At 53.2% G+C, this 25,682-nt stretch overlaps 2 protein-coding genes across 8 annotated transcripts in view; one reads left to right on the forward strand and one right to left on the reverse strand.

The window, feature by feature from the left end:
- Positions 1-8,795: 8,795 nt before the first annotated feature.
- Positions 8,796-13,894, forward strand: LOC140918558 (synaptotagmin-5). The gene is made up of 4 exons (XM_073363268.2): positions 8,796-9,676; positions 10,197-10,362; positions 11,263-11,429; positions 11,992-13,894. Exons 1-4 carry the CDS (start codon positions 8,861-8,863, stop codon positions 12,151-12,153), a joined length of 1,311 nt encoding a protein of 436 aa, XP_073219369.1. The 5' UTR covers positions 8,796-8,860; the 3' UTR covers positions 12,154-13,894.
- Positions 13,895-14,785: 891 nt separating this feature from the next.
- Positions 14,786-25,682, reverse strand: part of LOC140918559 (uncharacterized) — a 39,002-nt gene continuing 28,105 nt past the window's right edge. For all 7 annotated transcript variants that reach the window (XM_073363270.1, XM_073363273.1, XM_073363271.1 and 4 more), the window contains 7 exons: positions 25,213-25,297; positions 23,710-23,875; positions 22,857-22,933; positions 19,258-19,350; positions 18,207-18,353; positions 17,767-17,827; positions 14,786-16,796 (listed from right to left, as the gene is read on the reverse strand). In XM_073363270.1, coding sequence (XP_073219371.1) covers positions 16,201-16,796; positions 17,767-17,827; positions 18,207-18,353; positions 19,258-19,350; positions 22,857-22,933; positions 23,710-23,875; positions 25,213-25,297 — 1,225 coding nt within the window. In that variant the 3' untranslated portion in view covers positions 14,786-16,200. The remainder of the gene's footprint in view (positions 16,797-17,766; positions 17,828-18,206; positions 18,354-19,257; positions 19,351-22,856; positions 22,934-23,709; positions 23,876-25,212; positions 25,298-25,682) is intronic.

Genomic DNA, 25,682 nt, shown 5'->3' on the forward strand with positions numbered 1-25,682 from the left:
GTGGCTAAACAGAAATGTTCCCCGCTGTTAGCCACAGGGAGGGGGGAAGGTTGAGGGGGTAGTCACGCGGTGGGAGGAGGCAAAATGCGACCTTGTAACGAAAGCACATGTGCTATGTATGTAATGTTAACAGCAAGGTTTACCCTGAAAGAGTGTAGCCACTGTTTTATAAAATGTGTCTTTTTAAATACCGCTGTCCCTTTTTTTTTCTCCACCAGCTGCATGTGTTTCAATGATCACAGGATCTTCTCCTTCCCAGAGGCTAGTGAAGCTTAGAAAGAAAAAAAAACGCACTCGCGATGAAATGTTCTCCGAGCTCATGCTGTCCTCCCACACTGACAGAGCACAGACGAATGCGTGGAGGCAAATAATGTCAGAGTGCAGGAAAGCACAAAATGACCGGGAGGAGAGGTGGCGGGCTGAAGAGAGTAAGTGGCGGGCTGAAGACAGGGCTGAAGCTCAAATGTGGCGGCAGCGTGATGAGAGGAGGCAGGATTCAATGCTGAGGCTGCTGCAGGACCAAACCAGTATGCTCCAGTGTATGGTTGAGCTGCAGCAAAGGCAGCTGGAGCACAGACTGCCACTGCAGCCCCTCTGTAACCAACCGCCCTCCTCCCCAAGTTCCATAGCCTCCACACCCAGACGCCCAAGAATGCGGTGGGGGGGCCTCCGGCCAACCAGCCACTCCACCACAGAGGATTGCCCCAAAAAAAGAAGGCTGTCATTCAATAAATTTTAAAGTTGTAAACTTTTAAAGTGCTGTGCTTAAAGTGCTGTGTGGCATTTTCCTTCCCTCCTCCACCACCCCTCCTGGGCTACCTTGGTAGTCATCCCCCTATTTGTGTGATGAATGAATAAAGAATGCATGAATGTGAAGCAACAATGACTTTATTGCCTCTGCAAGCGGTGATTGAAGGGAGGAGGGGCGGGTGGTTAGCTTACAGGGAAGTAGAGTGAACCAAGGGGCGGGGGGTTTCATCAAGGAGAAACAAACAGAACTTTCACACCGTAGCCTGGCCAGTCATGAAACTGGTTTTCAAAGCTTCTCTGATGCATACCGCGCCCTCCTGTGCTCTTCTAACCACCCTGGTGTCTGGCTGCGCGTAACCAGCAGCCAGGCGATTTGCCTCAACCTCCCACCCCACCATAAACGTCTTCCCCTTACTCTCACAGATATTGTGGAGCACACAGCAAGCAGTAATAACAGTGGGAATATTGGTTTTGCTGAGGTCTAAGCGAGTCAGTAAACTGCGCCAGCGCGCCTTTAAACGTCCAAATGCACATTCTACCACCATTCTGCACTTGCTCAGCCTGTAGTTGAACAGCTCCTGACTACTGTCCAGGCTGCCTGTGTACGGCTTCATGAGCCATGGCATTAAGGGGTAGGCTGGGTCCCCAAGGATACATATAGACATTTCAACATCCCCAACAGTTATTTTCTGGTCTGGGAATAAAGTCCCTTCCTGCAGCTTTTGAAACAGACCAGAGTTCCTGAAGATGCGAGCATCATGCACCTTTCCCGGCCATCCCACGTTGATGTTGGTGAAACGTCCCTTGTGATCCACCAGAGCTTGCAGCACTATCGAAAAGTACCCCTTGCGGTTTATGTACTCGGCGGCTTGGTGCTCCGGTGCCAAGATAGGGATATGGGTTCCGTCTATAGCCCCACCACAGTTAGGGAATCCCATTGCAGCAAAGCCATCCACTATGACCTGCACATTTCCCAGGGTCACTACCCTTGATATCAGCAGATCTTTGATTGCGTGGGCTACTTGCATCACAGCAGCCTCCACAGTAGATTTGCCCACTCCAAATTGATTCCCAACTGACCGGTAGCTGTCTGGCGTTGCAAGCTTCCACAGGGCTATCGCCACTCGCTTCTCAACTGTGAGGGCTGCTCTCATCTTGGTATTCATGCGCCTCAGGGCAGGGGAAAGCAAGTCATAAAGTTCCATGAAAGTGCCCTTACGCATGCGAAAGTTTCGCAGCCACTGGGAATCGTCCCAGACCTGCAACACTATGCGGTCCCACCAGTCTGTGCTTGTTTCCCGAGCCCAGAATCGGCGTTCCACAGCATGAACCTGCCCCATTAGCACCATGATGCATGCATTGGCAGGGCCCATGCTTTCAGAGAAATCTGTGTCCATGTCCTGATCACTCATGTGACTGCGCTGACGTCGCCTCCTCGCCCGGTATCGCTTTGCCAGGTTCTGGTGCTGCATATACTGCTGGATAATGCGTGTGGTGTTTAATGTGCTCCTAATTGCCAAAGTGAGCTGAGCGGCCTCCATGCTTGCCTTGGTATGGCGTCCTCACAGAAAAAAGGCGCGGAACGATTGTCTGCTGTTGCTCTGACGGAGGGAGGGACGACTGACGACACGGCTTACAGGGTTGGCTTCAGGGAGCTAAAATCAACAAAGGGGGTGTCTGTACATCAAGGAGTATTTCAGGCAGGACTTCATGGAGGGTTCCAATAAGAAATGGTGCACCTAAGTTATCGTTCTTATTGGAACAAGGAGGTTAGCCTGGCCTCTGATTGATACATGGCTAGATTTACCTCGCTGCACCTTCTCTGTGAGTGACTGCAGTGTGACCTAGAGGAATGAGTCCCCTAGACAGGGGAGGAGGCAAATGAGTACAAAACAAATCTGGTCTATTTCTTGTTTTGACCCACTCCATCTATCTTTTACGTCTTTGGCTGGCAGCAGATGGTGCAGAAGGACTGCATGCCATCCACATCTCATGGCTGCTCGGCAGAAGATGGTACAGTACGACTGCTAGCCATCCTCATCTCTTGCCTGCCTGGCAGAAGATGGTACAGTACGACTGCTAGCAGTCCGTATCGCCTGCCCGCTCACCATAAGACGGTTCAATAGGACTGACCGCAGGACTAAAGAGAATGACCTGGTCAAGTCACTCCGAATTTAGTCCCTGCGCCCATGTCTGCCCAGGCGCTCCCAGCCGACGTGGCCAGGAGCACCTCGGACACGACGAGGACGACTACCAGTCGTATTGCACCGTCTGCTGCCAGAAGGCAAGGGGTTGCTGCTACTGTGCAGCAAAGCCGTACCGCGTCTGCCAGCACCCAGGAGACATAGGGTGACAGTTACCTGAGCTGGCTCCATGCTTGCCGTGGTATGGCGTCTGCACAGGTAACTCAGGAAAAAAGGCACGAAATGATTGTCTGCCCTTGCTTTCACGGAGGGAGGGAGGGAACGGGGGCCTGACGATACGTACCCAGAACCACCCACGACAATGTTTTAGCCCCATCAGAGTGCTCCATTGTGACTGCTCTGGACAGCACTCTCAGATGCCCGATTGTTTGCCGTTGCTCTGATGCCGGGAGGGGCGACTGAGGACACGGCTTACAGGGTTGGCTTCAGGGAGCTAAAATCAACAAAGGGGGTGGCTTTACATCAAGGAGTATTTCAGGCAGGACTTCACGGAGGGTTCCAATAAGAAATGGTGCACCTAAGTTATTGTCCTTATTGGAACAAGGAGGTTAGCCTGGCCTCTGATTGATACATGGCTAGATTTACCTCGCTGCACCTTCTCTGTGAGTGACTGCAGTGTGATCTAGAAGAATGAGTCCCCTAGGCAGGGGAGGGGGGGAAGCAAATGAGTACAAAACAAATCTGGTCTATTTCTTGTTTTGATCCACTCCATCTATCTTTTACATCTTTGGCTGGCAGCAGACGGTGCAGAAGGACTGCATGCCATCCACATCTCATGGCTGCTCGGCAGAAGATGGTACAGTACAACTGCTAGCAGTCCGCATCGCCTGCCCGCTCACCATAAGACGGTTCAATAGGACTGACTGCAGGACTAAAGAGAATGACCTGGTCAAGTCACTCCAAATTTAGTCCCTGCGCCCATGTCTGCCCAGGCGCTCCCAGCCGACGTGGCCAGGAGCACCTCGGACATGACGATGACGGCTACCAGTCGTACTGTACCGTCTGCTGCCACAAGGCAAGGGGTTGCTGCTACTGTGTAGCAATGCCGTACCGCGTCTGCCAGCACCCAGGAGACATAGGGTGACGGTTACCTGAGCGGGCTCCATGCTTGCAGTGGTATGGCGTCTGCACAGGTAACTCAGGAAAAAAGGCGCGAAATGATTGTCTGCCCTTGCTTTCACGAAGGGAGGGAGGGAACGGGGGCCTGACGATATGTACCCAGAACCACCCGCGACAATGTTTTAGCCCCATCAGGCATTGGGATCTCAACCCAGAATTCCAATGGGCAGCGGAGACTGCGGGAACTGTGGGATAGCTACCCACAGTGCAACACTCCGGAAGTCGACTCTAGCCTCGGTACTGTGGAAGCGCTCCGCCGAGTTAATGCACTTAATGCACTTAGAGCATTTTCTGTGGGGACACACACACTCAAATATATAAAACCGATTTCTAAAAAACCGACTTCTATAAATTCGACCTTATTCCGTAGTGTAGACATACCCTAAGGTGCCACAAGTCCGCCTTTTCTTTTTAAGAATGATTAAAGGATTGGAAAATCTGCCTTATAGTGATACAGTCAAGGAGCCAGTCTATACAGTCTATAACCAAGAGAAGGTTAAGAGGTGACTTGATCACAGTTTATAAGTACCTACATGGGGAACAAAACTTTGATAAAGGGCTCTTCAATCTAGCAGACAAAAGCATAACAAATCTAGTGGCTGGAAGATGAAGCTAGACAAATTCAGACTGGAAATAAGATGCACATTTTTAACAGTGAGGGTAATGATCCGTTGGAACAACGTACTAAGGGCTGTGGTGGAGTCTCCATTGCTGGCAATTTTTCAATCAAGGCTGGATGTTTTTCTAAAAGATCTGCTTTGGTTCAAACAGGAATGAATCCCGGAAGGTCCTGTAAACTGTGTTATTTAGGAGGTCAGACTAGAGGATCACAATGGTCTGGTCTCAGATCTATAAAAGGTCCAGGATGGGTTTGGGGCATGTGATGACAGAGAGAGGAAAAGCAGGGTCAGTAAGTCTCAGAAATAGGTAGGGTTTTCAGGCAAGTATCTCAGAAATATTAGAGCAAGAAAGGAAGGGGCTGCACCCCGCTGGGCTCCCGAAGTGAGCAGCAGAGAGGATGGAGTCCAGGTGGTGAAGTCTGGTAAATTACCAACAGGGAACGGCCAGGCCAGTCAGAATCCTGATACCATTAATAAACAAAGGTGCATGAGTGTAACAAGTACGGATGTGACGAGTGTGGGGGAGTGGAGGGAATGGGGGATTCAAAGATAGCAGCAGTAAATCATAGACTAGTTACATGTATGTAACAAGTTACATGTAGTACAAACATGAATGTAACTAATCTGTGACCTTATACCAATGTCTCTTGCCCTCACTGTCCTTCCTGTTCCACGCAGTGCATGCTCCTTCCCTCCCTCCCCTCCCCCCAGTCTTAAATTGGCTCAGAAGGTCTCCGGGGCAGGGACTGCACCCTGCTCTGTGTATGTGCAGCACCTAGCACGACGGGGCACCAATCCTCTGGCTGCTCATGTTGTATGAGCAATTCAACTGAAAAGCAGCTGTGTTCTGCTTGGCTAGCCTGTCGCTGCTGATGTGAAGTGGCAGGGCCTTGGCAGGGAGGAGGGCTCTGGATTGGACTGACTGGAGCAGAAGCCACACTCATTATTAACGGCAACTGAGAGGACTCCCTGCCTTCTGCATCTGTCCCTGGAACTATTTAAAGAGGGCCACTGACATCTGCACTGGCAGGTGGTCTTGGGGGCTGCTGGATAGCTGGCAGCCTGCTGGGGGATTGGGGCTGTGCTTTCATGCCGTCTGCCTGCTGGGTCCCACCAGAAGCTGGCGAAGCATAGGCTCTGCTGGTGAACAATGCTGCTCTGGCTCTTGCTTAGCACACAGGCAGGCTGGACTGTGTCCTCCTCCCACCCAAGGCCCTGAGGATGCTTTACCAGGGCAGAAATCTTCAGCAGGAGGAAAGCAATTCCCCTGAATGGGAACCCAGTCTACAGATCTTCTCCCTTAGCCTTTGGGATCTACTCTCCGCCTGATGGCTCTGCTGCAGGCTGGTACCGCAGCTCCGACAACCAGCTAGAGCTCCTGCTCCCTCTGCAGCCAACAGGATGGCGTATGTGGATCCCGAGCACCCAGCTCTCACCCTTTGCCAGTCCATCTTCTTCTGCAAAGGAATGAGAGAAGGGGTGGTGGCTATCCTCTTCCTCTGGCTGCTCATCCAAGTCCTGCTCAACAACATCAGCAAGGTTCATCTCTTTCCATCCCCCACCCCTCCCTTCCCTGGGTAAATGGATTTTGTATCTTGTCTCTTGCCATGTCGCTCTCCAGCCTGGTAGATCTGTTTGGACCTTTGTTCCTTGTGACCTAGAGCTAGACAGAGGTGTTTGCACAATCCCAGTTTTTCCCCTTCCTTCTCACTCCCTAATCCGCTGCCATCCTCCCAGTAGTGAGAGGAAAGTCATCGGTCGCTCCTGCAGGCTGCTGAGATGCAAACCAGCCATAATGCAGCTGCTCTGAGTCATGCTGCAGCTGGAACGCCATGGACTGACACCTCCTCTGCCACTTAGACCGGGGCTTGTTGGCACTGAGCCCAGGGAACATTGTCGACTGAGCTGAATAGACTCTCTGATGGACTCAGGCCAAAATTTTCCAGTTTGGGAGCCTGAAGGTCGGGCTCCTGAAACCAGGCATAGGCTCTTAGCTACAAGTCTGGGCTGGTTTTTCAGCGGTGTTGTGCACCTGCAGCTCCCGCTGAAGCTTACAAGGGCTCTGGGGACGCGGCACTTCTTCAGCTCAGGCCTTTTATCTGAATCAGGTTTTAGCCACTCAAGTTTGAAACGATAGGCCTTGCTTTAGGCACCCTGGGGTGCAACACAAACCCCTTAGATAGTCCTCAGCCTGAGTCCATTGCGGGGAAGGGGCATGAGAGAATGGCCTAGATGGACTACGTTCGGTCTCCTCCCCAAGGCCTGAACGGATGCCCAGTCTTCTCAGACTGGCAGGGCAGCAGTCTCCTTAGTCTTGCATCCTGGCATCCGTTTTGTTTTCTGATTCAAAATTTCAGTCTCATTTCGTGCTGTTAAAGAAACAAACCATGTACTAGAACTAAAGGACTAAAGATCCAAGTTTCCATCCAAAGATCAAGAGTATGGGAACTGCCTTAAATATTGAGTATCAGGAGGTAGCCATGTTAGTCTGTATCCACAAAAACAACCAGGAGCCCAGTGGCACCTTAAAAGCTTATGCCCAAATAAATCTGTTAGTCTTTAAGGTGCCACTGTCTCCTTGTTGTTTTTTAGGGCAGATTGTCCCCTGTCCTGCTTACTCCACATAGGGGATTGGAAGCTTGGTGACTTTTGACACCCGGGTTGACCTATTGATCCTATTGATCCAGATCTACTATGGCATCCAAGGTGGATCAGCTCTGGCTCTGCTACAGGCTGGTACTGCAGCTCCGACAACCTGCTTCCCACACCAGGGGTACTGCAACCTGCTTCCCACGCCAGGCTTTGAGGTCAGGATGTCAGCATGTTCCTTCACTCTTGGCCCCACAGCCATAGTGAGGAGGTTAGGGCCATCATGCTCAAACACTGGGGGTGGGAGGAGGTGTCTCATGTGGTGACTCACAGTAAGATAAGTGTGGATGGGTAGTGAGGGGAGCCACATGTAGCTCTCCTAGGCTGGCATGGACAGCACGATGGGGGGGTGAGTGCAGGATGGGAAATCACTGGGGCACTGAGGTAACCTTGAGAGTCCTCTGTGAGTCAGGGGACAATGGCAAGGCTGAGTTTACCATCATGATCCTACCATGCATGCTGTGTTAGCAGTGCCACGTGCCACACCACACAGAACTGGCTGCTGTCTGTGTCAGGACACCTCCACTTCCAGGCTGTTTGCCCTTCCTCTAGCACATGTGGGGTCACCCCACGGCTGTCAACGAAGCCTCAGACCCACTGACTTGGAAAGAAGGCCAAAGAGAGGATTCTGGTTTTTTTCCCCTGGACGTTTGACTGGAGTCAATAATGTGTCTTACACAAACAGTGCGTCAACGCGGCTGTGGGGCTGATAAGAGGAGGTTTTTTTCCATGGCCATTATCTTGTTTAGGGTGAGGCTGGGTTTATTTTAGTCTTGTGACTGATGTGTTGATCTGATGTAATAAGTCCAGCTCTGCTCGGGAATGGTGCTTGGAGAGAATGGAGCACTGCAGATGCTGATGCCCCCAGCACAGCTCTCTGACCCCGCTCCTTCCTCTATCGCTCACCATTACGCACTAATCTTTCCAGGCACGTCCTGTGCGGTGATGGGAGAGGGGCTGACAGGTTTGGTTTAGTAACAGCACAGAGTTGGACCGCTGGCTCTGACTGTTCTGGGGTGTGTGTGTGTGTGATAGATCTTAAGATCATTATACCTGGCTCTGACACTGGTTTGCTGGGTGACTTTGGGCTCTTCACCACCCTGTGCCTCAGTTGACCAATCTGTAAAATGGTGATCCTGGTGCTGACCTCCTTTGGAAAGAGCTGGGTATTATTATTATAAAGGATGATTCTGATCACTTCATCCTTGGCGTAGTGATGTGAACTGCTGATTTCTGAAGAGCTGAGGGAGGTACCTGCCCAATCAGTCTAGCTATGGCATTTGTAATAGGCCCATCGCTGTAGAACACAGGTGCAAACTGCTACATCTTAATCACATTTCCCACCCACTGGCTAGTCACCTTCTGCCAAATGCCTCTGCTCATGCAGGAGCTCTGCTACCTGCAGCCCCTTTCATATGCTCATGCTGTAATTCCTCTCTGCTCCATTCAGTGTATTTGCAGGTGCTCCTCGGAGTGGGGCTGGCTCTTCTGTGCTTCTGCCTTCTCCTGAGCTGTGCCATGTGCTGGCGTCGAAGCGAGAGGCACAACCAGAGCGACAGGAAAGAGCAGGTACCGACACACACCCTGGTGGAGCTGGGGCCTGCTCTGCCTTCCCAGACCACCGCCGTGCCCATCCAGCAACAGTACGTGGAGTTAGAGGGAGAGGTGCTGGAATGTGCAGGGAATGACTCGCAGGGTTCTCCTAGGGCTGGCAGCCCGCCACGGAACATGTTGTGTGGGAGGGCCTCTTTACCCAGCATCCCTTTCTCCCAGAAGCTTGACCTGTTCTCCAAGACAGAGCCAGGCTGGGAGCGCCGGTTCACCATCTCTGGGGAGACTGACGAGAGCAGCCTGCTGACTCTTCCCGTTCTGGGAGCCAGCGTCCGCCAGGCATCCACCATGCCAGGGAGGCTCTCCAGCGCTGGCCGCAAGCAGCGGCCCCAGCTCCACTTCATCCTGTTCTATTCCCAGCCCGAGGCCACACTCATTGTGACGGTGATCAGCGTGTCCCACCTGCCCAAGGGCTTTCGGAGCAGCCGGGACTCTTACGTCAAGGTGTACCTGCTCCCCAAGTTCATCGAGCCCCACCGCACGGCCGTGCGCAGGAAGAGCCTCAACCCCGAGTTCCGAGAGCAGTTCCAGTTCGGCCGCTACCACCTGGAGGAGCTGAGGGGCTTCACCCTGCGCTTTGCTGTCTACATGAAGGAGTTTCACAGCTTCAGGGACTCCTTCGTCGGGGAAGTGATGTTCCCATGTGCTCAGGTTACTTGGAACCCCGAGGTGGCCTCCAGCTACACCCGGGAGCTGTCAACCACCAAAACCAAACTCAAAAAGGTCAGGACTGGGTCACTGAACTACTAGCACCCAGTGGGGATAGTGCTGGCTGAGGTCTCCAGGGCCCCAGAGACTTAAAGGTCCACCCGTAAGGATGCAAGGGAAGGACTTTTTCATTACAGAACCTCTCTGTCATTCAGTGGAATTCCCCTTGAGGGACAAGTGAGGACTGGGTGTATCACCACTTCCCTCTGCTAGATGGGATACTAGGCCAGCTCATGTCTGATCATGCAACCTGTAGGGGCCGCAGGTCCAAAGAGTTCCTCCTTTAGCTCAAGGTGAAGCTAAGTCCGCCTTAGCTGGAAGGAGAGCAGCTGGGCAGGAGGGCATATGTGATAGGGGAAAGCGGGTGGGGAATCCTTTGGCTGTGGTAAGAACGTGAAGGACTTGCCATCCTGAAGCTCCTGGATGGGCCTGACCTTTGTTTCTGGCTCGGTGGCTGCTAGGTGCCGTGGAGGCTGGGGGGAGGAGGTGAGATTGGAAGGTATTTCATTGTCCCCTGCTGTCCATGTTGTTTCAGTGTCTCAGCACCCAGGACATGAGCTATGGCGCTGCGTGCTCCCAATCCACGTCTCTGGGCCAGCTCTTCATTCTCCTCCAGTACCAGGCTCTGGCCAATCGTATCAAGGTGCTGGTCCGCAAGGCAGAGAATCTGGGTCGGCTCACCCGCATGCCAGGGGCACCAGGTAGGGAGGTGCAAAGGGAACCCCTCTAAAAGGCTGAGGGGCAGACCAGGTTCAATAGGTCTTGGCAGCAGGAAGGACTTTGGAGGGACCAATCATTTAAAAGTCCCCAGGATCTGCTATGGCACATGCCCCTCTCAGTTAGAGACTAGTTGGACCATGGAGTCCGGGCATCTCTGCTATAGGCCCTATCAGCCCCTCACCCAATGTCCCGTACAGCACACACTTAACACTATGAGGAGCATGCCCATGGTGACACCCCTGGGACCATGGTTAAAATGAAGATATTTTCGGTACAGGGGAGATGTGGGCTAAAGTGAGGGATCCAGAATGGGGGGGAAATCACAGTTGTGGGATTTCCAATTTCCCTCGCAGAGGTGACACATGGCGGGGGGGCGGGCATGAGGTGACATGTGCCCCCCCCCCTTTGCTCCTTGGCTTATACTGAGCATGCTCAGTAACACTGCTGAAGCCGGCTGCCCTCCCTCTCCCCCACCCCCTTATTGGCAGGCACGGGTCCTCTCTGCCCCTTTGTTCTAACCCTTCTTTGCATCCCACTTTCCCAAGCCCAAGGGCTGTGAATCCTCTAGCCAGGCCAATGTTGCAGGCCGCTAGTGAAGAGAGTAGTTGGCTCAGAGGCCTTCTGTTGTTTAAATGACCTTCCGAGGCCCGGGGCCCTCTGACCAGCACTGATGGGAGTGTCCAGTGCTTCAAAGCTCTCTCCATTCTATCCTGATAGATCCACAGGGTCTGACACAGAGCTTCTGGGAGACGGGACACACCTATTCAGATGCCCCAACTTACCTCCTCCTGAGCCTCACTGCGTCCAAGAACAAATCTGTGTCTGTTCACAGCAGATCCCGCGCTGTCGGCAGTCTCCTTATTCTCCAATTCCATTCCCAGACCATTACGTTGTCATTCACCTTTACCACAATGGGCGAGTCATGGACACGAAGGAGACCAAGTCCATAGCCGGCTACAACCCTGTGTGGAACATGCCCTTCCTCTTCAGCATCCCTGAAGGAGACATCCAGGAGCAGCAGCTGTGCCTGGAGTTCACCATCATGCAGGTCGGAGGGACAGGAGTGGGAGTGGGGACCAGTGTGTATCAGATGGTGTATTAGCATGCTGCAGGGCATAAAGGGGGCGGGGGCGGGTATTTATCAGTGCAGGCACCAATTCCAGAGCAGGCAGGTGATAGTGGGGCATTTGTAGGGGCAGGCTGGCAAATGGGTGGTGACATATGCAGGGAGGTTTGTTGGAGCCGGGTGGTTTGTTAGGGCGGGTTCATGCTCAGGAGCATTTTCAGGGGGATTGGTACCAGTAGGCACTCAGTGCCCCAGGGAAGTGTTTTTGGTGTGGTAAGGTTGGCTCCTCAGTGGAATGTTAAGGGATTTGTCAAGGCAGCTGGCACTTGTAGGGGGTTGGCACATGGTGGCATTTGGAAGGGACTATGGGGGGTGTTGGCACAGGTGGTATTTGTGGAGGAGATGCTGGGACTATTTGCTGTCTGCAAGGGGCTGTCGGAATGCGATGGCATTTCCAGGGGAAGGGTTGTTTGCCGAGCCTTCTGGCTGCTTCTCCCATTGACTCCTCCCTGCCTCATGCTGCCTTTCCCCTTCCTCCCCAAAGACTCGTCTCTATACGCGCAGCTGTACCCTGGGCAGAGTGCTGATTGGACCCCACGTCCCAGAGGCAGGGCTGCTCCACTGGAAGGAGATGTGCCGCCGAGGGCACATGGAATCTGCACGGTGGCATGTGATTCAGCCGAATGCTTTCAGTCTCTCCCCTTGACGTTCCCTACGGCCAGTCGGCAGGTGTCTCATTGGAGCTCCTCAGTCGGAGCAGGATGGGGAAGTCAGTGCCAATGCACGAGCGGGTGATTCCTGCTGGCTGTGCAGCTGGGTTAAGAACTGCAGTCATGTCAGAAGTCTCGTCTCCTACGTGGTGCGAGTCTGTTCTGTGCTGCCCTGGATGGCCTCGAGGCCACCAAGACTTGGAGCAGCAAGGAACTCGAAGCAAAGCCAGAGACTTTCCTTGTTAAGTATCTTTGATAGAGAGCATATATCTGAAATTAAAGGGAAAGAGCCCCACTGTCAGCTCCTGGCTGCTGTTGGGACATTGGCCCAGGGGAAAGGAGCACTGGCAGCAGTAGCATCAAAAGGAGGGCAGGAGATGGGCACAGGGACATGAGACAGGGAAGGGAGCAGAGGGAAGTCAGAGCGTGGAGAGGAGAGGAAAGAGCATTGACAGATGGAAGGAGCAAGCTTCACATGTTCCAGGCTTGCTCAGGATTCCAGGCTGGCACACCAACAAAGCTTGTTGTCCCCTCTCCCCAAACCAAGACAGTAACCTGTGATCAAATTTAAGACAGTCTTGGAGGCCCTGACCCACATCCAGCCTGAGGATAACCAGGCACAACTTCATTGACTTCACTGTAGTTATGATGACCACTTACCCCATGCTTGATGCTCTTATGAAGTCAGTAGAATTACACCTCCTTTGGGCTGGATGTGGCCCCTGCTGCATTTATGTGAATTCTGTGCAGCGTAATAGGTACAATCAGTGCTACAGTCAGAGCAACCTCCAGTCTGTTCCAGTCCACTCATAGGGAATGGCCGGACCACACGTGGATGAAATGTCAGCCTTGATTTCTAGATCTCTGTGTAAGAAAGCCCAAGCTAGCTGTACTGTGTAGAGCACTGATCTGTGGGGTCCCTGTGAAGGAGGAACTCATCTGCCCTGAGCATGGGCAGGGAAGAGGTCACAGAAGGGCTGGAAGGCCATTTTGCCTATCCCCAACTTCCTGCATAAAATACAAGATTCCATCCCGTTCTCCCACCTCATTGTTTCAAAATGGAGTGTCGAACTCTTGCACATCTCACCTTGGACCTGCCCTTGGATGCATCCCTCTGGTGCATAATCCTCCCCACTTTACTTGGAACTACAGTTCTGGAGTTCAGAGCTGCTGCTGGAGGGCCGGGCTACAACGTGAAAAAAGGAAGGTTGCAGGGACGAGCTTCTGCAGGTGGATCCAGGAGAGCCCATCTTCCTGTGATTCCGCTGATGTCACTGAATCTTCAGAGGGAATCCCTTATTAAGCCGTGGTCCCCTTCCGATACAACACTGAGGTAATGCTGGCAGTGCCAGCTTGGCATAGAGCAGCTGCAGCTTGCTGGGCTGTTACTGCCAAATGCAGTTGTAATTTTATGCCTATTCCAAAGGCCAACCCATCACCTCAGCATCTCTTCATTCATGTCCTCTTATCAAACCAAGCTGCAACCATAGCAGTCGGATACTTAACACAGTCCCCAGTCAATGAATAATACACCCTCCCAGGGACATGAGAAGGTACTAGCCTGGAAACTTATTTTTAAAACACAGCAGCTTTCCATAGAGGCTTGTTAGGCTCCCAAGATGCCAGACAGGAAGTGACATCATTGGGAAGGGAGCCATCACTATCATGCAGGGCCCAGGCCTGCAGCCCCACAGCTGGTTGCTGGCTCAAACCTTTGTGTTTTCCATCCACTTTTCCCCTTTAAATAAATAAAAGGAATTTGTTCTGAAAGTGTATCACTGCCTCCATGATGTCATTTCCTGCCATGCGACTGTATTGATGTCAGAACAATATTAAGGGGGTTTCCTTGGGCTTTTGTTATTAAACTCCCAAATCTCGGTGGTGAATGGTGCTGTTAAATAATCTGGCTTGTTGTACATGTACATAGACTGTAGGTGTGTATGTACACACGGAGGAACTGCTGTTGTGTAGCTGCAGCATTGCTCTCTCCTTACTGGGTTTAGAACTGCTCACCTGTGTGTCATAGGCCCTCTATTATTATGAGTCGCCTTTAACTCCTGTGGCCTGTGCGCGGCGTGGGCGTTCCAGCTCTGCCGTCGCTGTGCAGGTTCAAACGGCCATGGTCCCTGGGCCGGTGGAGATGGTGTCCTTGTGCCACATCTGGCCTGCCTGACACAGGCCCATGTTGGCGACCTCGTGAGAAGGGCAGAATGTGGGCGATATTGAAGCTGAGGAGGAACAAGGTGTTTAATTTCCTTCCAGTTGCTGTTGATTTTACACCAAAGGGGCTGAGATGCGGCGGTGACGGGTGGCAGGATCAACCCCTAACAGTGAGCGAATCACAGGGCACTAAACTGTGAGATGTTCATCGGCAGCGTGTCCTCATCTGGAAAAGGAAGCCAACCCCCCCCTCCTCATACGCCAAACACTGGGAAGCCTACTTGCACCCTTAGTACAGCAATGGGCTGAACTAGAACCTGGCTCTCCTCCCCCTAGATCTAGAACTCCTGCCCGACTCAAGTAAAAAGGCTTCCTTGCTATTAGCTTCTTGGCCATCTTCCAGTCAGCCTTGATGCCCAGCCTCCCGTCCCTGGGGGCGCAGCAGAAGAACAGTCTGAGGCAGCAGAGCACATTCCAGTCCTTTATGGAAGACAGACACGTTATCCACACAGGAAGCAGAATAATGAGGGTGGGGATTTGCTCCCACCCCAGAAATCAGCTGCAGGGACAGCGATCGGTGCCCGATGCCAAGGGGATTTCACAGCAAGCACAGGGCTGCATGGAGGGCTGGGGGAGAGGATCAAGGCCTGCTCTAGAGGGCATCAGGCCTTCACAAAAATCAAATCCATCTGTGACTATGATGACAATCCTTAGCTGCCCACCACTGAAACCCACCTCCCCGGGAAACCCAAACACTGCCAGTGGGGAACCTGCCCCCTCCACCAAGTCTTCTGGTGCTTTGGAAGGGCTATGGCAGCACAGCAGTGAGCAGTAGGGGAGATCTTGCTTACAATGCAAAAGGGGGCCCACCGAGTGATCATTGCCTGATGGCTCTGAAGGCAGGGCTGCTAGGGAGAAGGGAACTGGAGGCAGTGAGCTACATGGGCCCGCTCTGCTGCCTGTTCCTCAATGCAGCAGCTGAGCCTGCATAGCTTGGGGTACTCTATCTATAGCCTCCTCTCCCTCTGGAGGTTGAGCTGTCCAGGGAAGGAAAAGCAAGCTTCCCATCTCAGGGGAATAGAAGAGGCCTAGCCTATGTAGAAGATCACCTAAAGCTCTGGGCTGGGACCTGGTTGGGCTCTGCTCCTGTGGCACCAAGGCACTTCCTAACTTCAGGGTAAAGCTCGGCTGTGCAGGAGGCAGAGCTGTCTTGGGGGCCAGCCTCAGACTGTGGGATGAACCTAAGGACCGTCACAACCCTCCCCACCTCATGGTCTAGGTGCCAGGCGCACCCCTCTGACCGGCCCTTGCCCATATAAACACAGAGCAGGGGGTATGTTTTCCAACACTCCACAGCACACAGTTCTTCCCCTGGGGAGAAGACGAGCGAAAGCATGAACTATGCATGGCAAAAGTGAGTCAAATCCCTTAACGCATGAGCTGCAGGTGCTCAGATGCTCAGGCAAGGAGGGCAGGGGAAGAACCTGTAGCGTACATCGAACCATTTGCTGCTCACAGACCACGCTGGTGGCTCCCTGCTCCAGGAGGCCCAGGTGTGCGGGGCACTGAGGACTGTTGGACTTAGTTGCCCAACTAGTGCAAGAACAGCCCCTCCCCTGTAATGCCCCCAATCTGAATTCCAACCCAAAGGGTCAGGAGACCACCCTTCCCCGCTGCGAGGGGGAAACAGCCAGTTCCAAGAGAACATGCTATGTTCATTCATTTACCAGCCAGGCTCTACGGCAAACAGCTCAGAAGATAAGGAGAGGGCACAGAGCAGATCATTCAAAGCCACGTGTACCCAGCCATGCAGGATTCATAGATTCCAAGGCCAGAAGGGGGCCGTTGTGATCATCTAGTCTGACCTCAACGGATAGGGTGCTTCAGCTGCCACAGCTTTCCCCTGGGGGCTCCGGGCTCATTCTGAATTTAAAGGGCGAGCCCAGTCGTTGTGCCCGAAAGGGTCTCGGCGAGAGCAGCACTGCTCCCTTGGGAGTGTACGAGGACTCTTGGCTGCCAGGCTGACTCCGGGGGCTCACTGGGGAGGAGCGGGCCTCAGGGGAGGATTTGCCAGATGCGGAATTGGAGGCTGGGAGGGGCAGCGTGGAAGGGGGAGGCAGCTTCCCGGTCACAGGATCAGCAGGGAGCTTGCTCAGTGGTAGCACTGGTGGTTGTGACCCTGCCTGGGACCTGTGGGACTGACTGCCACTGCTTTCAGAACTGAAGCAACGCAGCTCGTCTCCTGCCTCAGGCAGCTTGGCTAGGTACAGAGCTGCTCTGCTGTGTAGGGGGCAGAGGGAGGAAGCATGGGGATCACCGCCAGACGGAGGTGCAGAGCCTTCACTCCACTGGCTCAGCCCCAACTCCAGCTCCTGCCGGCTGGAGAGCCTAGGAACCAGCAGGTCTGAGGCGCTCCTTTCCTGTCGCTGCTGCTGGAGGCTGCGGATGTCCTGGATTTGCTGCTGAAACCGCAGTTTCGCTGTTAGGAGAAGAGGAAGGAGATTGTCACCGGGCATCAGATGATCAATTCCACTGCAAAGCTCTAGGCGGCAGTTCCTTTCAACGGCCTCAGCAAGGAGTGCTAGACCACTGGGACTAACTCCTGCTGCAATTCCGCTGCAGTCATGGGTTCTCGCAAGGATGGACTGTGCTCTCCCAGTGGAACACCATGAATGGTCAAGCAGAGACCCCCAGTCACCTCTTCCAATCAAAGAGCAGGAAAGGGAGCGGGAAACTCAATGGAATTATAAAGCAAACCAGTTACAGCTGCCAAAGGTAAGGTTGAAATTGCAGAATATGCATTAAGCTGCAGAACTCACTGCCACAGGATGTTACTAAGGCAAACGGCTGGGTAAATGCTGAAATCTAGTCTATAAAATAGCAGCAGCTGAGGTCACGTATGTTAGGGTAAAAATATCAAAGGCTATTAACATCCCAGCTCAAACATGCCTTCCCGTCATGGCATGATATTGTGCTTGCGCTGTGTGCCCTGGAGGCTGTTCTGCCTTCCTCTGACGCATCCAGAAACTAGATGTAGGATCCTAGACATGGAGGATTGTTGGATTGTTCAGAGACATGGTGATTCCTAACATAGGCCTCAATCTGGAGAGAGATTGTCTCTCTTCATGTAGGCGTTGGGGCCCAGATCCTCAAAGATATTTAGGCTCCTAACTCTCATGGATTTCAATGGGAGTTAGGCCCTTAAACATCTTTGAGGATCTAGTTCTGAGCGACCTCAATTCCCATTAAAACCAGGTGGGATTGAGAGCACTCGGCATCTCCCAGGATCAGGCCCTAGTCTGCAGAAAGGCCTTGAGCTTTCACTTTTTACTGTTTGTTTTTAAATGAGCAGCCTACCTCGGTCTCCGCTGGCCCAGCACCCCATTCCCGCTGCCCTGCAGTACAGCTGCAAGCAGCAGTCTGGTGCCGTGGCAATGCCGCCACCCTACCTTTCATCAGGTGTTCGTTCTTTTGCTGCAGTCCCTGGATCTCAGAGGCCATGGCTGAAATCTGGAAACAATGCAGAGCAGCTCTGTTAGAAACCGTGCGGTGGGTATGCTGCCTGGATGGCCCCTTGCACATCTACATATTTTAGCGGGAGGCCATGAAAATGGCAGATTCCATAAGAGGCAGACAGAGAATCTGATACAGAGGGATAACGGTGTGGAGTAGGATGCACAGAGCATGATGGGCTCTTGCAGCACATGGGCCTGGGGATCCTTCCATAAAGGTGGATGGCAGAGGAGGAGTTTGCACTGATGCTCAAACTGATTTGCAGCCTCTGGCCAGCTTGATGCTGCCTCAGGAGAGCCAGATCTACAGCTCCCCACTCAGTACCGGGCTTGCCCTTGAGCTGTGGTGCGTTCCCTGGGGCAGGGCAGGGCCATACCATTTCTGTTTTCTCTTGCAGTTGCAGCCTGAGGCTCTGCGCTTCATCGGTGCTGTTGGAGAAGCCCAGATCTCCTGGCATAGGCTGCTGCTTTTCTTTTAGCTCCTGCGGAGGTTTCCCGTGCGGCTTGATGGCTCCTCTTGTGTTCTGTAGAAACCACATGAGACCAAAGACGATAGTGGGTTCATGGCAGATACCAGGAGTACCTGCTGGGTTCATGGCAGATACCAGGAGTACCTGCTGGGTTCATGGCAGATACCAGGAGTACCTGCTGGGTTCATGGCAGATACCAGGAGTACCTGCTGGGTTCGTGACTCATACCTGACAGCCCTTCAGAGTCAACCGACTCCCACATTCCCAATTGCTGCCTGTGTCCCAACACCCCAAACCAGCACCAGCCTTACTGCAGTCGCCTCCTGGGTGTGAAGATGGGCTGCATGGAGCTGGACTAATGTGGGGCGGGGACAGGGGTAGGCAGTTCTTACCACTTGAGATTTCTTCACCCATTGCTCCACTGAGCACTTGTCCTTCTGGTCTCTCGACAGCTTCCTGTGCCCTGACTGCAGCTGCTGCCTCTGTCTGAACAAGCCCCTGAGCTGTTGGAGCAGCAGAGAGTGAATTTCAGGGGCTCTATGAGCCCCCACTGGCACTGGCCTAAATCTCCAGGTGCAAGAAGCTCTGGACAGTAACTAGGAAGCTTGTTCTACTTTCCATCCATTCTGGGTCCTTGGGATACCCCCACACTTTCCCAAGCTCCTTGTAGCCACCCCTGCCTTCCTGTGCCTTGCTCCAGCTAGCTGGGATATTCCATCCATCCCTGTAATCTCAAATGCCTCATGCAACTTCAGTCAGGGCTTTTGGCTACCTCCCCTCAATGTGAACATGTTCACGCAGCCACATGCCAGAGCCCATGCTCACACAGCTGCTCTGACAGCAGAATTCTGCCTGTGATGGTTCCCTTGCCTCGGAGACCACCTGCCCGCTTCAGAGAAGTATAAAGACTATGATGAGTCAGAGAGCCCGAGACAAAGCCGAATGCATGGCTTGTTACCTGCTCGGTCACCAGCCGATGCTGCTGTTCCAGGGTTTGGCTCTTTTCCTGGGGGCTCCTTGTGACTTGGTCGGCCGCGCAGTGACTCAGCCTCTGCGGAGAAACAGACCCACATGAGCAGGGCGGAGCGATGAATGGACTCGGATCTCTCGCTCTGTTCTATTTCAGTTCCATCTCCTCGTCCCAGTGGGTGGAGGGGTCAAAAAGGCACCCTGGAGACTGTTCAGGGAAGCCGAACCATCTACAATGCAGGGATTCTGAATGGATTAGTGGTCAGAGCTTAGCCCATTAGGGGCTGTCCCATGTCTCCCTGGAAAGGGCAGTTTCTCTAGATCTCCAAGAAGGTCTCAGAACTGTCCCATCACTATGGTGTTACTAACTTAATGACTATTGTATCATGGTTCCGCTGAGATGCTCCATGCGCAATCAGAGCCCCATTGTGCCTGGCACCGTACTAGAACTGGTCCCTGGCCCAAAGATGTTACAGACCAGCCAGCTAAAGTGCAGGAGAAAAGGAGTGGCATTAGCTATGTTGTACCCATGGGGAACTGAGGCCCAGAAAGGCAGGTTGTGCCTTTACAGCCTGGAGCATTCCTACATCTGGATATCTCATGGGCTAAGCAGTAGGCAAGACTGACCCAGGCTGAGGCTGGGGAGCAGGTGTCCTAAAGAGGGTGCAACTTTGCGAGCTGGCCAGGAGCAACCTGACTGAGCGACATTCTGATAAGGGATGTGCCCTGTGGTGCTTTGTTACCACGTTTAGGGCCAGTTGAGTGATGCAGTCCATGGTGTTTGTATGTCTTGCTGTTATATCTAACTGTCTTAGGACTCACCTGGCTCCCCGCACCACAGGAACTGAGTGCCTCCAGAGCCTTCATGTATTATCCTCACACACCCCTGGGGGGCAGCACAGAGCTACCAACCCCATTATACAGATGGGTAGCTGAGGCTCAAAGGCCCAGATCCTCAAAGGTATTTAGGCACCTAACTCCCTTTGGAGAGCTGGACTAGAGAAATTAAGGGCAGGTTTTCAAAGGGATTTAGGCACCTAACAATGCCAATAGGCTTTTGAAAATCCCACTGGGCACCTAGCTGCATCGGGCACCTAGATCCTTCTGGAAAACTGGCCCTAAGTGACTTGCCCATGGTCCCACAGGGAGACTGAGGCAGAGGGCAGAAATGTACTCATGTCCCCCAAGCCCCAGGCTGGTGCTCTAACCACTACCCAGCCTCTCTGCTTTTCTCTCTGTTTCTGGACCATAGCCAGTAAAATGTTGGTTTGTTTAGGACCAACTCAAGGGGGTGTGGAGGTTAATTTGCAGCATTTACTCCAACCAGAGGGGAGATAGGTCTCATGGGAGACAGGGCAACAATGGGTCTATTTCTCTTTGTCTGCCTTGTCTTTTAGCTTGGTAATACAGTAGCAGAGCAGGCATCTGTGTTTGAAGCCCATGGTCTGAAGGGAAACACAGAGGGAACTGGAGTTATGCAAGCAGGGACAGTGGAAGAAGCGCTGTTGGTTGATGTTTTAGGAGAGAAGCTGAATTGGAAGAAAGAATTTGTGTACTTGGGAAGTACGCTGAGTGTAAGGGGACTGCTGGCCCCTCACTGGAACTTAATGGGGCCTTTTAGAAAGGAGAAGGGCTGATAAGAAATCAAGACCCTGAGACTGACAGTCCCCAGGGCCAATGGAGAGAGGCCAATGCTCTAGGTCAGCCTGATTGACAACACATGGAGGCCAATAAGGGAGTCGGGAGTGTGGCGTCCTGTCCTCCATGTGAGCTGGAGCTGCCTGCCCAGAGGGGCAGAGCTAAGGAGAGAGCAGGAGCTTGAGGGGCCGGAGGAGCAGCCCAGGAGGCAAAGCTCTAGGGGTGTCGAGGCAGAGTGGGGCTGGAGCTGGAGCTCAGGCAGTCTGGTGCTGGGTGCGGTGAGCAGCTGGGGAGAGCGAGGGGGACGCTGGGCAGTGGGCCCAGTGCAGGGAGATGCCCCCAGCCAAGAGGCTCTGCTGGCCAGACTTGGAGGGGGATCGTAACCCTGACGGGGGGCTGACGCTGGGAAGAAGGGTCCTGCCACCTAGAGCCTGAAGGTGTGTGGCCCCTGCCAGAGCAAGCGTCCAACCCGCAGCATCCCTGCAGCACAGCCAGGGCCTGGGCATGAGGCCTAGGACGAGAGGAACAGGTTGTGAACTGCCCTGACATTCCAGCCACGGCTGGTTGTGATGTCCCCGTGCTGCAGAACGGGGTGATGTGTTTTCCTTTAACCTTTCCCATTTTTTCCTTATTTTTTAAAAATTGATTGCTGTTTAATAAATTGTATTTGCTTTGAACTCTAGGCAATGATCAGTGGGTCAGGAAAGTGTCCAGTGCGGAGAGAGCACCCCGGAGTGGGGACACCTTAGCCTCTACCCGAAGTGATCATGATAAGACTGGGGGTAAAGCCTGCCAGGAATCCTGGGCCCAGCCTTGTTGGGGTTATGAGGACTCTGCCACACAGGAGTGTGGAAGGGGAGCCCTCTAGGTCAGGCAGGTCTCTGGGTAAAAGGAGTGGGAGTGAGGACTCATCCTTTCGCTATCTCATTTCACCAGCGTAGTGTATAAGCCAGGAAAGTTCCCCACAATAGCGGAACCATTCCCCTACTTACATTAGTGCCACTGGGGAGAGGGCTGGAGAATTAAAAGAGCAATGTGCATGGGTGGCAGGAGTACTGTGGGATCAGCAATTAAGGCACAAATTGAAATGAGAAGCGTACGCTGTGTGTGTTTGTCCCTGCCTGCTCTCTGGTTTGAAACGATGGGTCTTACGGAGATGGGAGAAAAGAAGATACAGGCAGTAGAAAATAATATACTGAGGAGGATGGCAGGCAGGTGGCAGGTAGACAGTGTGCACATGGAAGAAATTAGGGGGAAGATGAACTTGGGACTGTGAGCGATAGATAGATTGGAAAGTGCATGTTTGTGGTGGGCTGGCCGTGTGATAGGAACGGGAGAAGAACAGCAAAGAAAGCCTGGGAGGAAGAGGATGGCAAGAAAGGGCATGGGAGACTGACAATACGATGGAAAGAAAAGGGCTGGAACTCTAAGACCAGTGCCATGGATCCGAAGGAGAACTGTGGGCCCTCCACCTCTGTGTAAACGGGAAAAGAAATGAGGAAGCAAACTGAAGTGAGCTCTTCAGGGCAGGGACTGTTTTCTAGTCTCTGTACAGCGCCTAGCACAATGGGACCTCACAACCATACTAAAAATACTAAAGGAGCAGCTAGGTGGTTGGATACAAAGTCCTAGGCAAGGCTATGTCTGAGGTCTCTGTGCCCAGAGGGTGCCACTGATGGGCACTGGGGTTGTTGAACATGCCCCTAACTCTCCGACTTTGTTACAGTGAGACACATGGTGCAGATTTGAGGGTCACAACTGAGATGGCACACAGAGCAGCTCTCCACATCCCTGCAGCAGCATCCGGCAACCCTGCATTCCCGGTGGGAGCCCTTTGGAGGCAGAACCGGGACAGAAACGGACCCAGAAATGGACTGGAGTTCCTTCAGGGGATGTTAAAACCCCTGCATGAGCTGTGCTGTCCCACAGGGGGCCTCTACTGTCACTCACCTTGAGGAGCCCCTGCAGGTCACACAAGTAGGTCAAGGCCTGGTCCTCCTGCAGCACAGCCCCTTTCTCTGTACAGCCTGGAGCCAAAGCAAACAGTGAAGGAGAGATGGGGTGAGGAAAATGTTATAGCAGCAGCTGCAAACATTGAGTCCAGCACTCCTCAGCCAGCAAGTGCCTTGTCCACCCCCCCACCCCCCCAAAAAAAGAGCCTTCCTGTTAACCATCATGCTCAGGTCCGGGGGGCCAATAGAATTAACAGCCAGGAGGGACCATCAGATCATAGAATATCAGGGTTAGAAGGGACCTCAGGAGGTCATCTAGTCCAAACCCCTGCTCAAAGCAGGACCAACCCCCAATTTTTGCCCCAGATCCCTAAATGGCCCCCTCAAGGATTGAGCTCACAACCCTGGGTTTAGCAGGCCAGTGCTCAAACCACTGAGCTATCATCTAGTCTGACCTCCTGCATGGGCCAGGCCAGAGAATTTCACCCAGCTCCCCCTAGATTAAGCCCAAGACTTCAGTCAAAGTATTTCAGTCCTCTGGAAACTGCACTGTTGGGCCAAATGGAGAGAACAGGAGGGACCAAGATGCCACCACTGCCCCTGCAGAGAGCAGCTGAGCAAGTCAAACCAGCAGAGGACATTAGACTCAGGGTGATCATGTAGGGAAGGGAGAAAGAATGGACCAGCAGGTGACAGTCACCACACTTGTGTAAGAAGGAACTCAGAGTCCAGTTAGTGATTCTCCAGCACCTGCCATCAGGGATCTCCAGGCCCTCTGCAAACGCTGATGAACTGAGCCTCCTAACCTCCGTGAGTCAGAGCAGCTTTTATTTACAGGGAGAAGCCCTTACTTTGAATCATCTTGTTCAGCTGGGCCAGAAAGGCATCACACCGGGAGCACTTTCCCTGGGAGTGACTGTCACGGCTCTGCCTGAGGCCCCAGTTCTGTACTTCTGTGGGGCCGGATGCCTGGTGGCGTCGGTGGGCGTCATCTCTCAGGACCTCCACTTCTGCCAGCTAGTCAGGATGCAAAGGGGAGGTCAGACAGGAGCATTTAAATGTGTGACCTGCGCATGGGCCAATCACTGAGACAACCACAGACTGTCCAGGATTTCCAGTGGGAGAGAGGCTCTGGCCTAAGGGATAGCATAGCCTATTGGGATGGGAGAGCGACGACCTCTGTCCATAGGTATAGCACAGGCAGCAGCCGCACCAGCTTTCCTCCACCACACTGCAAATGTGCCTCTCTCTTGACCTAGTGGGAGCCCCACAAGGAGGAGTGTGGAGTTCAGTCCCCGTGGCCCATTTGATCCTTGTCCTCTGTGCTGCGACTGCCAGCAGGGATTGCACTAATGCCGGCTGTGGGGGTGCGGTTTTAAATGCAGACACCTCCATCCCCTAGGAGCCAGGCCAAAACCCCAATCTCCTTTCATGGTGGCTGCCAACCTGCCACCAGCTTTTAAGAGCCCTAGGAGCGGGGCTGGATTTGAACCGGTGGCTCCACATCTCAGCCTCAGTCTCCTGAGCCATCCAGACCCCCGCGATAAAATCACACATCATCCTTGCTCTTCATCGGCAGCATTCACTCCAGCCTGCTAGATGTTGGGAGGGGATGGTGAGTGCAGAGAGCATTTCCAGGGCTTCATACCCACCGTCAGTGCTAATTAGCTCTCTTGCTTCACACTACCAACCACTCCCCAGCCTCTCCTAGTATCCTCCCCGCCAACCACTCCCCAGCCTGCCTGGGTATCCTCCCCTGTCCATCCTCTCCATGGAACAAGTAGTAGCAGCCGGAGCGTGTGAGGGGAAAATGTAAATTAGGGCAGCTAGACAATTTGGATTAACTTGCCCAGGGATGTCATGGAGATAGGGGCAGACTAGAGGAGACATAGGCCTAGGACACACCTGTGCAGCTGCACAAAGGATAGTTTCCGGCACAAGAGGTTCTCTCCAGCCCTGTCCTCTCTGATCATCCCAAGAGCTTCACGCAATGGCCACAATGTTCCAGAGGATTGAGGTTATAACCAGATTTCTCGAGTGTGCTGTTCAGAATCAGCCACGTGTTCTTGGGTGCACATTGGCTGCTGGATTCTTTTGGAAATCTGGCCCCACCTGTGGGGGCCAAGCACTCGAAAATCCGACCTGCCGCGGAGTCCTCTGGAAAGTCCTAGCCATAGTGTGACGCTGTTGTGCAGATGGGGTAAGATGGAGCTGGAAAGGAAGATCTGGCCCTATCTGTGTTACGATCACAGTACGAATTTAGTGACACCCCCCACACAAAATCATATGAGCCTTTCCTTGGAGTGCCCTTGCATGGAGGGGGGACACGGACGCACAGCTTTCTCAGGCGTTACCTTCAGCTCTAATGAAGACGCTTGAATCTCCAGCTTGTTTTTTTCCATCTCACTTGCTTGTCGAAGGTGCCTCAACGCCTGTTCTCTGTGGACACAAGTCCCTGCTTTAGTGAAACTGCCTGTTTTCTGGAAGAGCCTCCACCCTCCGGTCCACCCACTGTTGCACCATCTTTTATGTTGCAGAGTCTGTAACCAGGGGCCTGGAGGTCTGTCCGGTCTTGAGAGGCTCCAGCCGCATGTAACTCATACTGCTCTTGTCGCAGCTCCACACGGTCCCATAAGGTTTCGTGGCTCAAGAGCATTGAGCAGAGCCCCAAGCAGGGAGCTCAAGATGCTATAAGGGGTGGGCTTCTCCCATTGGTAACCAACCTGCTCCCTGTTAAACAGAGGTGGGTGACATAAACCCATGCACATGCAGGCCCAGACTACTATGTAGGTAGCGAGGAAGGACGAGGAAGCACACCACGAGA

This window comes from Lepidochelys kempii, chromosome 10 (genome assembly GCF_965140285.1).
Source record: "Lepidochelys kempii isolate rLepKem1 chromosome 10, rLepKem1.hap1, whole genome shotgun sequence".
NCBI lineage: Eukaryota > Metazoa > Chordata > Testudines > Cheloniidae > Lepidochelys > Lepidochelys kempii.

Excerpts from the sequence above, each read along its gene's own strand:
- LOC140918558 (XM_073363268.2), top strand. The coding sequence starts at position 8,861 with ATGTGCTGGCGTCGAAGCGAGAGGCACAACCAGAGCGACAGGAAAGAG. Across the intron at positions 10,363-11,262 it reads CCGCATGCCAGGGGCACCAG|ACCATTACGTTGTCATTCAC; the intron begins GTAGGGAGGTGC and ends TTCCATTCCCAG. Across the intron at positions 11,430-11,991 it reads TGGAGTTCACCATCATGCAG|ACTCGTCTCTATACGCGCAG; the intron begins GTCGGAGGGACA and ends TCCTCCCCAAAG.